General features: G+C 47.1%; 1 protein-coding gene across 2 annotated transcripts in view; it reads left to right on the top strand.

Moving 5' to 3' along the window:
* dhfr (dihydrofolate reductase) overlaps positions 1-5,093 on the top strand; it is a 63,573-nt gene extending 58,480 nt beyond the window's left edge. For both annotated transcript variants that reach the window (XM_072516185.1, XM_072516184.1), the window contains exons 5-6: positions 2,529-2,644; positions 4,468-5,093. In XM_072516185.1, the coding sequence (XP_072372286.1) occupies positions 2,529-2,644; positions 4,468-4,552 (201 nt within the window). In that variant the 3' untranslated portion in view covers positions 4,553-5,093. The remainder of the gene's footprint in view (positions 1-2,528; positions 2,645-4,467) is intronic.
* Positions 5,094-13,376: the final 8,283 nt, after the last annotated feature.

The following is a 13,376-nucleotide window of genomic DNA, read 5'->3' as shown; positions in this document are numbered from 1 at the left end:
CCCCTCCATTCTTCTGAACTCCAGAGAATACAATTCGAACCGACTCAATCTCTCCTCGTACGTCAGTCCTGCCATCCCAGGAATCAGTCTGCTAAACCTTTACTGCACTCCTTCTTTTGCAAGAACATCCTTCCTCAGATGAGGAGACCAAAACTGCACACAATATTCCAGGTGTGGCCTCACCAACGCCCTCTATAATTGCAGCAAGACATCCCTGCTCCTGTACTCTAATCCTCTCGCAATGTAGGCCAGCATACCATTTGCCTTCTTTACCACCTGCTGCACCTGCATGCTTGCCTTCAGTGACTGGTTTACGAGGACACCCAGGCCTCGTTGCACATTCCCCTCTCCAAATTTATGGCCATTCATATAATAGGCTTCCTTCTCGTCTTTGCTACCAAAGTGGATAACTTTGCATTAATCCAAATTATCCTGCATCTGCCATTCACTTGCCCATTCACTCAGCTTGTTCAAATCACACTGAAGGATCTCTGCATCCTCCTTACAGCTCACCCTCCCACCCAAAGCAGGGTATTTGAGATGTATTTAAGCATGAAGGGAAATGAAAATAAACAATTCAGAAAATAAACAATCTCAAAAGAATATCTGAAAATTATATACCGTGACCTATAAAGTAACGGACCAAAAGCTGGAAACTAGGATTAGGCTGGATGGCTACTTGACAGCTTGCAGACATGGTGGGCAAATTGCCCTCATTCTGTGTTGTAAATTTATGTGAACAAATTTTTAAAAGCCTTACTGGCCGGGATAGCTAAAAGAACCATACTCCTCCATGTTTTTGATGCATTTCTCGTTCTGTGCACCGTATCCTATTTTGATAACCTCTGCAAATAAATGTTTGTTTGCTAGCTCCAAAGTGGAGGAAAGAAATAAAAACAGTTTCTCAGGGCCCAAGGGTTTAACAGCTGATGAGTTACTCTAAAAGTTAATTTATTGTTATGTAAGCAAATGCAGCGGGTAACTTATGCACAGCAAGATTCCACACGACAGATGGTAAAATAGACTGTTTTTGATAATGTTAATTGGAATAGGTATGTTGTCTGGAACATTGTGCTAGTTGAGGATGTTAGACAGGGGCCAGGATTTTCCAGCCCGGTCCTGGCAGGATCCGCCGTGGGACATTCGGGAAGCCCAGTGGGACCAGACAATCCCGGTGGTGGGCAAGGCCTGAAAATCCCACATGGGGTCTTCATGTCACATTTCATCTTTTTTACATAGGGAATAACATGGGAACAGGAGCAGGCTATTCAGCCCCCCTGTTTGTGGGAGAGAGTTCCAAACCTCTACCACCCTTTGAATGGAGAAGTGCTTCCTAACACCTCTCCCATCTGCATGTAATTCATTATCTCCGGCATTCACTGAGTTTGGCTGTGTTTTAGAATCAAAGCATAATGAATAAATATTAATCTCATTATCTCGGCTTCTATAGCCTCGGCTCTCATTAGTTTGCATGCGTGTTGTTGTTCATTCTGAGAACTTTTTGTCACTTACCTGAAATGGTATCATTTAATTAGATGTGGCTCCATATTCAAAAGTGTCAATAAGATTTGTTACATAAATCTCAGTGTAATATATTTTGTTTCTGATTGTGCACTGGGGGAGGGGGAGGAGGTGCTGGATTCCTCAGATCAAAACACTTCTTTCACTTTCTAAAACCTAGATTCCAGTTCAAATGATGGATGAAAATTTCATGAGTTTGGAGTGTAGCTCGCGAATTCAAAATACAGAATGAAACCACTTAAGAATTTTCAATTAAGTTGACACCTTTCCTCTGAGCCTGCAAGGATGAGAAGTGTGGGCGACGGCAGTGTCTCACTGGTACGAGACATGATTGATTAAGGGTGAATTCTGTCAGAATTAACCTTTTTCAATCCATACTTTACTGAACTAGATACATCTGATAGGTCTACTGAGCCCAAAAAGCAGAAGAAAAATGCCCCATTTCCAGCTCCAAGTTTAAACTGACTCTAAACTCGAGGATAGTTGTCTTTTGGAAAGGTTGGTATAGGACCACCCAGCTGTTTTAAACAACAGAATCAGGAGAATAAGATGTAAATTGTCTACTCTGGGTAAAAATTCTACTTGTTTTCTTTTTTTAAAAATTCTGTTGTATGTTATTGCATTTGCCGTATACAACAAGAGCAGTGTATAAACTGTTGCACCTAAAGTAATGATGCCCAGAAACAATGATCAGCCCCATTTTAATTGGTTGTGCGCATTTTTACAATTTTTATTCAAAGATATCATTAGGAGAGTCTGGAATTTCCGTGGTGCTTTTTAGCATCTTGTCACAAAATGTTCTACGGCCAATGAAGTATGTTTAAAGTGTTGACTTCTGTGTTTCCCACAACAGCGACAGATGGTGCGCAGCATGTTTCCACGAACTGTAATGCGATAATGACCTGATAATCGGTTTTGGTGATGATTGAGAGATAAATCATGGTTAATAATTAAAACTAGTGGTTAAAAGCTCTTTTTTTTTTTTTTTTTTAAATTCATTTCCCTAGGAGGCCATGGAAAGTCCAATGTCACATCGTCTTTTTATGACTCGTATCCTTCAGGACTTTGAGAGCGATACCTTCATACCGGAGATCAATCTGAATAAGTATAAACTCCTTCCTAAGTAAGTCATTCTGTTGCAGAACTCTGGTCCTGAATAGCTTATAACAGTCCTCTAACTGAAATGGTGTAAGTAATCAATTTGTGGGATTGCCGCGACCCTCACGAAACCTGCTCCACGACCCACCCGCAGGTTGCGACCCTCAGTTTGAAAATCCTGTTCTAGTAAATGACCAATTTTAGATTCAACCTGACCATTTCCTGATTGCAGCTATAAATGTGCAATGAATGTTTTGAGATTCAATTTAAAGTAGTTGGAGCAGTTACCTTGGGGCTAAGCAGATCTTTCTTCAGTTCATGTCATCTGATCCTAATTCTGTGCCTGCTAACTCGAGTGGCATCTGCGAATTCAGCATCTAGGACAGTGCTACAATCCCGTTCCCTGTTGTGTACATGCGTAAAGCATGCTCTCTGTTTATTGTCTAGCGTCTTCAGATCAGATACAAGGGTTGATGGGGAAGAGCCGGGTGCTGGGGGCTCCAATAGTGAGAGATGAGAAGGTTTGTCCTCTGATAAGAGGCTGAGTATATTGGCCTTGTATTCTCTGGAGTTTGGAAAAAACAGAGGTGGTCGCATTGAAATATACAGCATTCTGACGGGGCTTGACAGGGATACTGAAAGATTGGGTGGAATTTTCGCATATTTGTTCAGAATGTCAGGCTCTGACTGAAAACTGGTGTGTAGCTCTCCTATTAGTCCACATTCTTTCTCCACGTCGCCATTCTGTCTGATTGTGGGCTGAAAACTGTCCCCATAAAAAAGATAAGATAGGAAGGAGTGGCGCAGTGGTTAGTACTGCTGCATCATGCCGCCAAGGATCTGGGTTTGATCCCAGCCCTGGGTCACTGTCCGTGTGATGTTTGTGCATTCTCCCCCAGTGCCTGCATGAGTCTCACCCCCACAACCCAAAAAGATGTGCAGGGTAGGTGGATTGGCCGTGCTAAATTGCCCATTAATTAGAAGAATTTTTAAAAAATAGATAAGATAGGAAGGCATGGAAAGGGGGGAAAAAAATCATGTGAGCAGAAATCAATTGTTTAAAAGTTTATTTTGGGTCAATGGTATACAGTAGTAGGAACAGTACTGATGTCTAAGCATTTCTGTTACTGTAATATTACAGCTTATTTCAATGTCACTGCACAAGTGCTTCAACAAAACCAATCGGGCCAGAATACTAAGAATTCCAACAGTTACATGCTTTATTTCAGAACTGATTGATAGCCAGTTGTATTTTACGCCTCCATTCTGGGTTTGAATTCAACCAGACTGACGACAGGAACTCCCTCCTGCCTGTAACGTCCCAGAATGAAATAACTTTGAGTGGCCTCCGTGCAGTTCTGAGTGTGTGCATGACCGCAAAACAAAGGACTGGCTAATTTAGCACTGATCCTTGCTGAATCAGCGGTTTCATTCTTGAAAGTTCACAGGACAGTTATTGGTCACAAGTGGAAAAATGTCACGCAGACTCAGTAGAAGGTGAGCTTCACATTTACCTGATTTTGTGCTGACACTGGGCTCCTGGCAGTGAAAATGTTCGCGCTGCCCTCCACTGACATCCCACAGCTTGAGCATCAGACCTGCAAAGCCAAAAATGGGGCCGCTATATTCAAACAAGACTGGTTCCCCGAGTTCAAAGAAGAACCTAGGAAGATACCTTAGGATAAGTTGTCTTCTGAATTTGGTTCAGTCCAGGTTAACATTCACCGAAACACGAAGAGGTGTATTGCCTTGTTTACATGAAAGAAGATTGTAGACTAGTTTTGCCCTTGTTGAGTCTGCAGTTTTATTTGTAAACATTCAAGAATGTTGTCTTGTGCTTCTACACAGGTTCCCTGATGTTCCTACAGATGTTCAGGAGGACAATGGGATTCGGTATAGATTTGAGGTTTATGAAAGGATCACCCAAACATAGCTTAAGAAAATGCTGCACATAGGTGCATTTGTGTTGTTCTTCCCAAATGTCTAAAGCTCTTAATGTGATTTGACCTTTAGAAATGGAATGTGTTTATAAATATAAATAACTAAGAATCTTAAAGAATGATGACGTTACACTGAAAAGAATTGTGGCGACGATAACCATCAGCAGGTTCCCCACTGTAAACCACCTGGAGAGGCACCATTGATCGGAAACCCAACTGGCCCAGCCACTTCGTTTCTGTGATTACTGGAAGTCAACGACGCTGAAGCTCAATACCACCCAAGAAAAAGCAGCATGTCTAATCTGTCTACCAAATTTGCAGCATCTACTACCAGCAAGAACAGGGTAGCAGGATCATGAGAACATCACATTGAGATGGGACAGGCTGGATTAAATCCCACCCCTAGTTTCAGTAGCCAAGCCTCTGAAATATTTGATCGGCAAATGATGTAATGTTACGTGTGCTTTTCAAAATTAGTCACTGGGAATTTTTTGTCGGACAAATCATTGATGATAAAGACATTGTCGGCCTTTACCTGCAGTTAATTTTATTTTGTTCTCTGGATGGGCAATATCAGCAATGCCACGTTTATTGCCCATCTATCGTTGCTCAGAGAAGGTAGTGGTGGAAGTGGGCCTGCTCTTTTCACTTATGCATTCCTTGTGGTGATGGTACTACCTCAATGAGGTGGAGCAGAGATTCCAGGTCATTGAGTTTCCCGACAGTCACAACAGTGGGGGACATTCCAAGATCACAAGCTACCATGTAAATGCAATTCTTTGTTTCCTGGTTTGGAGAGATTTTTTTTTAACATTTAGTTTAGTTTTCTCACATTATCAGCTTTGGTGGCCGAGAAGGCCTAAATTTTCCTACTCTGCTTTGGGCTTCTGTCCATGTAGACATACAGCTGCCCACAATGGGCTAACTGCTTTTCTCCCCATCCTTCTCTCCCTTGCTGTGCAGAAAAATCTCCCAGTTAGTGGCAGCGTACTGTTTCCCAGACTGGTATCAGAACAGAGAAACACAGTTTTTGTGACCAGGTGCAAGGATCATTTAGTTTGCACCTTTCACAAACAACACAGGCTGTCCTCAATATCACACTCATTTTGTCAAATCTAATATTTAGTTGTGATATGCTAATTTCAAATGCCTGGTTCCAAACGTTCTCTTAAAAATCACACTATATTTACACATACCAGCTTAATTTGTGTTTCTCAAATTATCCCTTCACCTGAGAGGAAAACAAAACTTAACCTAAGTTCAAATATCAAAAGTGAAATCATTCAGTTGAGAAAACCCAGAATTCGTCCTTATACCTGCAGCAATATTTTTGGCTTGTAATAACATTCCAACTCCCATATACATGTTTGGAATCATAATTTTATCATGACCAAAAGCTTTGTTGCATAAAGTAGGGCTTTAGCCCACAACATTGCCAGTATGTAAAACCTGATTAGAATTAAATTATAATATTAAGTTGAATTTTACACATCAAATTGACACGTTTATACTTTTACCTTGTAGTCATGTTTTTGGGAGAGAGCTTTACCTCTGGTAGTGTTCCAACAGTATATTTTTCCGACCGGCATACCCAGCAGCTAATATTAGTTCATCAATCTTTCAGGGATTCTGATGAAAAGATTGCCAGTGTTAGTTCAAGGTACACGATTGGTTTTTGAACTTAATTGAACTGGGTATTAAGCAGGTTGCCCAATTCTAATGAACGGGGGTTGGAAAAACTTGGAGGAGAATGCTGCACACGTTGAAGATAGTTGCTATTGACCATTTACAAGGCTTTGTGTAACTAAAGCATAACTCCTCCCCACATGAATTCTCATACTCTAAAGAGAAAGAATGGCATTCCGTTAACCTTTTGTGTTTATTTTTTGTCCTGTTCATGACATTTTAATGATCCATATACCTGGATCCCGCCAGCGCCCAAGTCCCTTTGGCCTTGCACTGTTTCTGACATTTCATCATTTAGAAAGTATACTGTTCCATTCTTTTGGGTGCAAAGTAGATGACCTCACCTTTGCCTACATTGCAATCCATTTTCACAGTTTTGTCCACTTAATATTCCTAATGTATTACTAAATTATGCTTCCATTTACACTGCCTACAATGCTGCCTATCTCTGGCAAGCAGGAGTGTGTGGCTTTCTATCCTAAGTGACAACAAATACTGTGAATACTTTGCAGGTCCTTGCAGGGGGCTTCGAGTCACATCTGACAATTAACATACCTGTCCATCTTTGTCACTTGTCAGTACAATTCCAGCTTCTTGAGCATCCTGATTTTAATTGCTTCACAATTGGTGGCCATGTCTTTAGTTGCCCATGCCCTGTGCCCTTCCTATACCACTTTCCATCTTTAAGACGCTACTTAAAACCTACCTATCTGATGATGTTTTGCTAATCTGGCCTAATACATCTCTGTCCTGTGATGTCTTATTTTGTTTTATAATGGCTCAGTGAACATCTTGGGATGTTTTGTTATATTAAAGGCACTATATCAATGAAAATTGTTGATCGGAGAGCTGCCGGGGCAAATATTCACATGGGAATCTGATGTAATAATGGAGACCTGGGTTAAAAATGTAGGACTGGGGATTAAATACTCCTAGATCCTCCAATGCCTCCCACTATCATTCAGCTGGGTTGGATTGATGTCACATGGTTCCATTCTTATCCATCTAATGGTAGCCGCAGAGTCACGAGAAAGGACTTCTCTTCCTGCCCTTGCACCAGTACCTCTGGTTTGCCTAGGGGCAGGATTCACCCATTTTGAGACTAAGTGCAGTGGCGACTCAAGTGGTGCCTGTCCTGTCAGCCAGAATGGTGGGATCCATGCCACATTGTGCACTTGAAACCTCATTATTTATTCACAGGCGACTCACCTGGTGGGCTGGCAGCTGATTCCATCTGCCTGCACTCAACAAACAGGTTTGAAAGACTTGGCACCATATTCAAATACCAGACCAGCACACTCCTATCACTCTTCCCAGCCCACCTGTCTTCATTAGACTGCGCAGGATGTCAGCAACCCAGAGGGAAAAGGTTAATGGCCTCAAGAAGTATGTTCCTCAATTCAACCACTTTCCCATCCACTCTGCCCCCCAACCGAGTCCAACACCTGCAAAGGGCCCATGTCCCACTTGGACTTCTATCCACCACCTCTGGAGCCTTTGTGCATCCTCTTCCAGGAAACAATGTGGTATCCCTTTGACCCATCTTGTTTGTGAGCTTTTCATGCAGGCTTGTTGAGTTCAGCTTCCCTTGGTCTTCCCTCTGCCTTCCATTGTTCATCTTCAACCATCTCGTTGGCCCTCTGCCAGCCTTAGTGAGCTGACTACATGAGTCCTGATGCACACTGCTGTCCACACTCCCCCTGGCATATGGCACCAGGGAGGGACTCCCCAATACAAGGCACAGTATTGAACTGAGACGGTGACAAATGAGGTTCCATGGCCCCAGCAGCACAGTGCTGCCCATGAAGACCAGCTCGGAGATGAATGGCAGGAAACGGTCTGCCTGGCAAAGTGTTGGAGAGTGCGTCAGAAGTAGCACAGCACCATGGCAAAAAGTTGTTACACTCACACTGAAGTCTCTGGTGACAAGCTTGACTCCATTCTCCGCCCCCAATGTCCAGTCTCTTCCCACCTACATTCATGATTCCTCTGATGCCCTACTTCATACTTGCTTCCATGCCCACATGTCCATCCTTGGCCTGCTACAATGTTACAGGGAAGCTCAATGCAAACTAGACGAAGAATACCTCAGTGTCCGATTCGGCACTTCACAACTTGGACTCAACATGAGGATGAATTTTCTGTTTCCCCAGCTGTGTATTTCTCTGTGGCACGCCAACACTGGCACTAGGATTCTCTGTTCCTGCCGTTGTCCAATGGGATTTCCCACTGGAAGCACCCTGCTCTGCCAGGAAACATGTGGGTGGGGGTGCGCTGCCAGCAGATTGGAGAATCCCGCTAGCGGAGAATTCACCCCATTGAGTTCAACAACTTTAGACTGAACGTTCTCCATCTTGGCCCTTTATTTTAATCAAAAAATGTCCCAATGCAACTCCCCTCCCCCACAGGCCCATCTGTCACTTGCTCTTACGTTTTGTTTTCACTGAGCACTGACCTTTATTCATTAGCAGAGCTAGCAGAAAAGAGTGGAAAATTGAGACCTTGTGGTGAACCACTGTAATAGGAGATGTAAGGTAGGACCTGCACTACAGGTTCGCCGATAGCTCCTGCCGGCTGGCTCCGCCCACACAACTGTATAAATCTGCATGACCTCCAGTGCCCTGCCATTTTGCCAGCTGCAGCAAGAGGCCACGCATCTGACTATAATAAAGCCACAGTTGTACCCAACTTTAGTCTTTGTGCAATTGATCGTGCATCAATTTATTACAGTCAGATTTTCCACAGAATGGATATCAGGATTAAGCCCGATTGACAGAAAAGACTTTACTCACTGGCTAGCACGTCTTGAGGCCTACATCAAGGCTGCGGACCCCGAGCCAACGGAGGCTCAGAAGATAAATGTCCTGTGTTCCCGTTCCAAGACGCCACGAATTATACAAAAGCAATGGCACTCCTTAAGGAACACTACGCGCAGAAGGCGAACACGCTCTTCGTCAGGCATGTACTCGCCACCCGCTCGCAACAACCTGGTGAGTCCCATCGAAGACTTCTGGCGGGCCCTAATTCCACGCATCCGGGACTGTGACTGTCAGGCCGTCACGGCTGCCGAACACGCGAATCTCCTCATGCGCAATGCCTTCGTGACGGGGATTGCGTTGGACCGCATCCGAGAACGATGACTGGAAGGGGCCACGCTCAAACTGGCGGAGACGAAACCCTTGGCGCTCTCCGTGACGGTCGCATCCCGTAACGTACAATTGTACCCCTCCCGCCGCGCTACCCACCCTTCTACTCCTTCCTACCCCTCCTGGACCCCGCCGCCGACCTCAGCCGGGGCCCTGCCTTCCCAATACGCCTGCGCCGCATGCTGATCCGCGCACCCCAGGGGTCCCCGCTGCTACTTCTGTGGTCAGCAGAAGCACCCCCGCCAACGCTGTCCGGCCCACACTGCAGTTTCTAAAGCCTGCAGTAAAAAGGGCCACTTTGCGGCTGTGTGCCAGGCCCGCGCAGTCGCTGCGATCGTGCCCGCTATCACCCCCTCCCCCACGCCAGATGCACAATGGGAGCCGCCATCTTCTCCCGGGTCCATGTGCGACCAATGGACGCCGCCATCTTGTCCCCCTTCGGCCATGGGTGCCGCCATCTTGTCCCGACCCCGCAATGTGCGCCAACATCTTGGCCCAACCCCGCAATGTGCGCACCATGGGCGCCGACATCTTGTCCCCCACAGGGTCTCCAGACATCCCGACATCGGAACCACACTCGCTCGCCACCCGAAGCATCCGATGGCTACCCGCAGCTCACATCGATGACGCTGGACCAATCTAGCCCGCACAACCTGGTCACCACGTCGCCGACGGTTAAAATCAACGGCCTGCTGGACTCCGGGAGCACCGAAAGCTTTGTTCACCCAGATACGGTAAGGCGCTGCTCCCTCGTGGTCCACCCTGCCAATCAAAGGATCTCCCTAGCATCCGGATCCCACTCCGTCCCGATCCGAGGTTTTTGTACAGTTACCCTCACGGTCCAGGGCGTAGAATTTAGTAACTTCCGCCTCTATATCCTTCCTAATCTCTGCGCTACACTCCTGTTGGGCCTGGACTTCCAGTGCCCACTCATTCAGTCCACCCAATTCCCCCTCGCGGCCGAGGCACAGCACTCATTCGCCCACATCAGAGCAGACGTCGCCAAGGCCGGGAAGCGCACAGTGGACTAGTCACTGCCTTTCCAAGTAGAAAGCGACGCTTCAGACGTCGCCCTTGCCGCCACTCTAAACCAGGCAGGTAGACCCATGGCATTCTTTTCCCGCACCCTTCATGCCTCGGCAATTCGACACTCATCCGTCGAAAAGGAGGGCCAAGCTATCGTTGAAGCTGTGCGACATTGGAGGCATTACCTGGCCGGTAAGAGATTCACTCTCCTTACGGACCAACAGTCGGTAACCTTCATGTTCAATAACACACAGCGGGGCAAGATCAAAAATGATAAAATCTTGCGGTGGAGAATCGAGCTCTCCACCTATAATTACGAGATTTTGTATCGCCCCGGTAAACTCAACGAGCCCCCAGCCCCCTCTCCCAGCACACAAGTGGACCAACCCCGGGCCCTACACGACAGCCTTTGTCACCCGGGGGTCACTCGATTGTACCATCTGGTCAAAGCTCGCAATCTGCCCTACTCCGTCGAGGAAGTAAGGACAGTCACCAGGAACTGCCAGGTCTGTGCGGAGTGCAAGCCGCACTTCTACCGGCTGGACTGTGCACGCCTGGTGAAGGCTTCCCGCCCCTTTGAACGCCTCAGCGTGGATTTCAAAGGGCCCCTCCCCTCCGCCGACCGTAACACGTACATTCTCAGTGTACTCCAGATTCCCCTTCGCCATCCCATGCCCCGATATGACATCTGCCACTGTCATCAAGGCCCTCAGCACCACCTTCACTCTGTTCGGTTTTCCCGCCTACATCCACAGTGACAGGGGATCCTCATTCATGAGCGATGAGCTGTGTCAGTTCCTGCTCAGCAGGGGTATAGCCTCCAGCAGGACGACCAGCTACAAACCCCGGGGAAACGGGCAAGTAGAACGGGAGAATGGGACGGTTTGGAGGGCCGTCCAGCTGGCCCTACGGTCCAGGAACCTCCCAGCCTCTCGCTGGCAGGAGGTCCTCCCTGACGCTCTACACTCCATCCGGCCACTATTGTGCGCCGCCACTAATAACACACCACATGAGCGTGTTTTTACCTTCCCCAGGAAGTCCACATCTGGGGTGTTGCTCCCGACTTGGCTCGCTGCTCCAGGACCGGTCCTTTGTAGGCACGTCCGACTCCACAAGGCGGTCCCCTTGTTGGACAGGGTTCACCTGCTACATGCCAACCTTCAATATGCCTACGTTGAGTTCCCCGACGGCTGCCAAGATACTGTCTCACTCAGGGATCTGGCACCGTCGGGTTCCACCCCAACACACCTCCCACCAATGCGCCCCCCTCCCACCACGCTGCCAATATTGACCCCACCAGAGCACCCTTCCCCTCCCCTTTTCCGCACAAGAGGACGAAGAGGACTTCTGCACGCTCCCGGAGTTCCCCGATGACTGGCCAGCATCAGCACCGCCATCGGTGCCACCTCCACCACTGCCAGCACCAACTTCGCCGCCACCATTACACCGCTCCCAACGAAGCACCAAAGCACCGGACCGGCTGAACCTTTGGCGGACTCCGGACCGTCAACATGGACTTTTCTTTCCCTACCACTGTACATAATTGTACTAATTGTATATAGTTTCACGTCACCCCTGCCGGACTCATTTTTAACGGGGTGAATGTGGTGAACCACTGTAATAGGAGATGTAAGGTAGGACCTGCACTACAGGTTCACCGGTAGCTCCTGCCGGCTGGCTCCTCCCACGGAGAACTGTATAAATATGCATGACCTCCAGTGCCCTGCCATTTTGCCAGCTGCAGCAGGAGGCCACGCATCTGACTGTAATAAAGCCACAGTTGTACCCAACTTTAGTCTTTGTGCAATTTTTTTTTTTTTTTTTTAAATATTTTATTGAAAATTTTTGGTCAACCAACACAGTACATTGTGCATCCTTTACACAACATTGTAACAATACAGATAATAATGACCTTTTTAAAATTTAAACAAAAACAACAACAAATAAATAAATATTAAATAACAAAAAATAAAAACTAGCCCTAATTGGCAACTGCCTTGTCTCAGGCCACACCCCCCCCATCCCCCCCCCCCCCCCCATCCCTCCCCCCCCCCCCCAAGTCCTGGGCCGCTGCTGCTGCCTTCTTTGTTCTCCCCTATCTATCTTTCCGCAAGATATTCGACGAACGGTTGCCACCGCCTAGTAAACCCTTGAGCCGACCCCCTTAGGACGAACTTAATCCGCTCTAACTTTATGAACCCCGCCATATCATTTATCCAGGTCTCCACCCCCGGGGGGCTTGGCTTCTTTCCACATTAGCAATATTCTGCGCCGGGCTACTAGGGACGCAAAGGCCAAAACATCGGCCTCTTTCGCCTCCTGCACTCCCGGCTCTTGTGCAACCCCAAATATAGCCAACCCCCAGCTTGGTTCGACCCGGACTCCTACTACTTTCGAAAGCACCTTTGTCACCCCCATCCAAAACCCCTGTAGTGCCGGGCATGACCAAAACATATGGGTATGATTCGCTGGGCTTCTCGAGCACCTCGCACACCTATCCTCCACCCCAAAAAATTTACTGAGCCGTGTTCCAGTCATATGTGCCCTGTGTAATACCTTAAACTGAATCAGGCTTAGCCTGGCGCACGAGGACGACGAGTTTACCCTGTTTAGGGCATCTGCCCACATCCCCTCCTCAATCTCCTCCCCTAGCTCTTCTTCCCATTTCCCTTTTAGTTCGTCCATCATAGTCTCCCCTTCGTCTCTCATTTCCCTATATATATCCGACACCTTACCGTCCCCCACCCATTTCTTTGAGATGACTCTGTCCTGCACCTCTTGTGTCGGGAGCTGCGGGAATTCCCTCACCTGCTGCCTCGCAAAAGCCCTCAATTGCATGTACCTGAATGCATTCCCTTGGGGCAATCCATATTTCTCGGTCAGCGCTCCCAGACTCGCAAACTTCCCATCCACAAATAGATCTTTCAATTGCGTTATACCTGCTCTTTGCCACATTCCA

The sequence above is a fragment of the Scyliorhinus torazame genome, chromosome 9, assembly GCF_047496885.1.
Source record: "Scyliorhinus torazame isolate Kashiwa2021f chromosome 9, sScyTor2.1, whole genome shotgun sequence".
NCBI classification, from domain to species: Eukaryota; Metazoa; Chordata; class Chondrichthyes; order Carcharhiniformes; family Scyliorhinidae; genus Scyliorhinus; species Scyliorhinus torazame.
The sequence above is the reverse complement of the archived record's forward strand: the minus strand, read 5'-3'. Positions and strand labels throughout refer to the sequence as shown.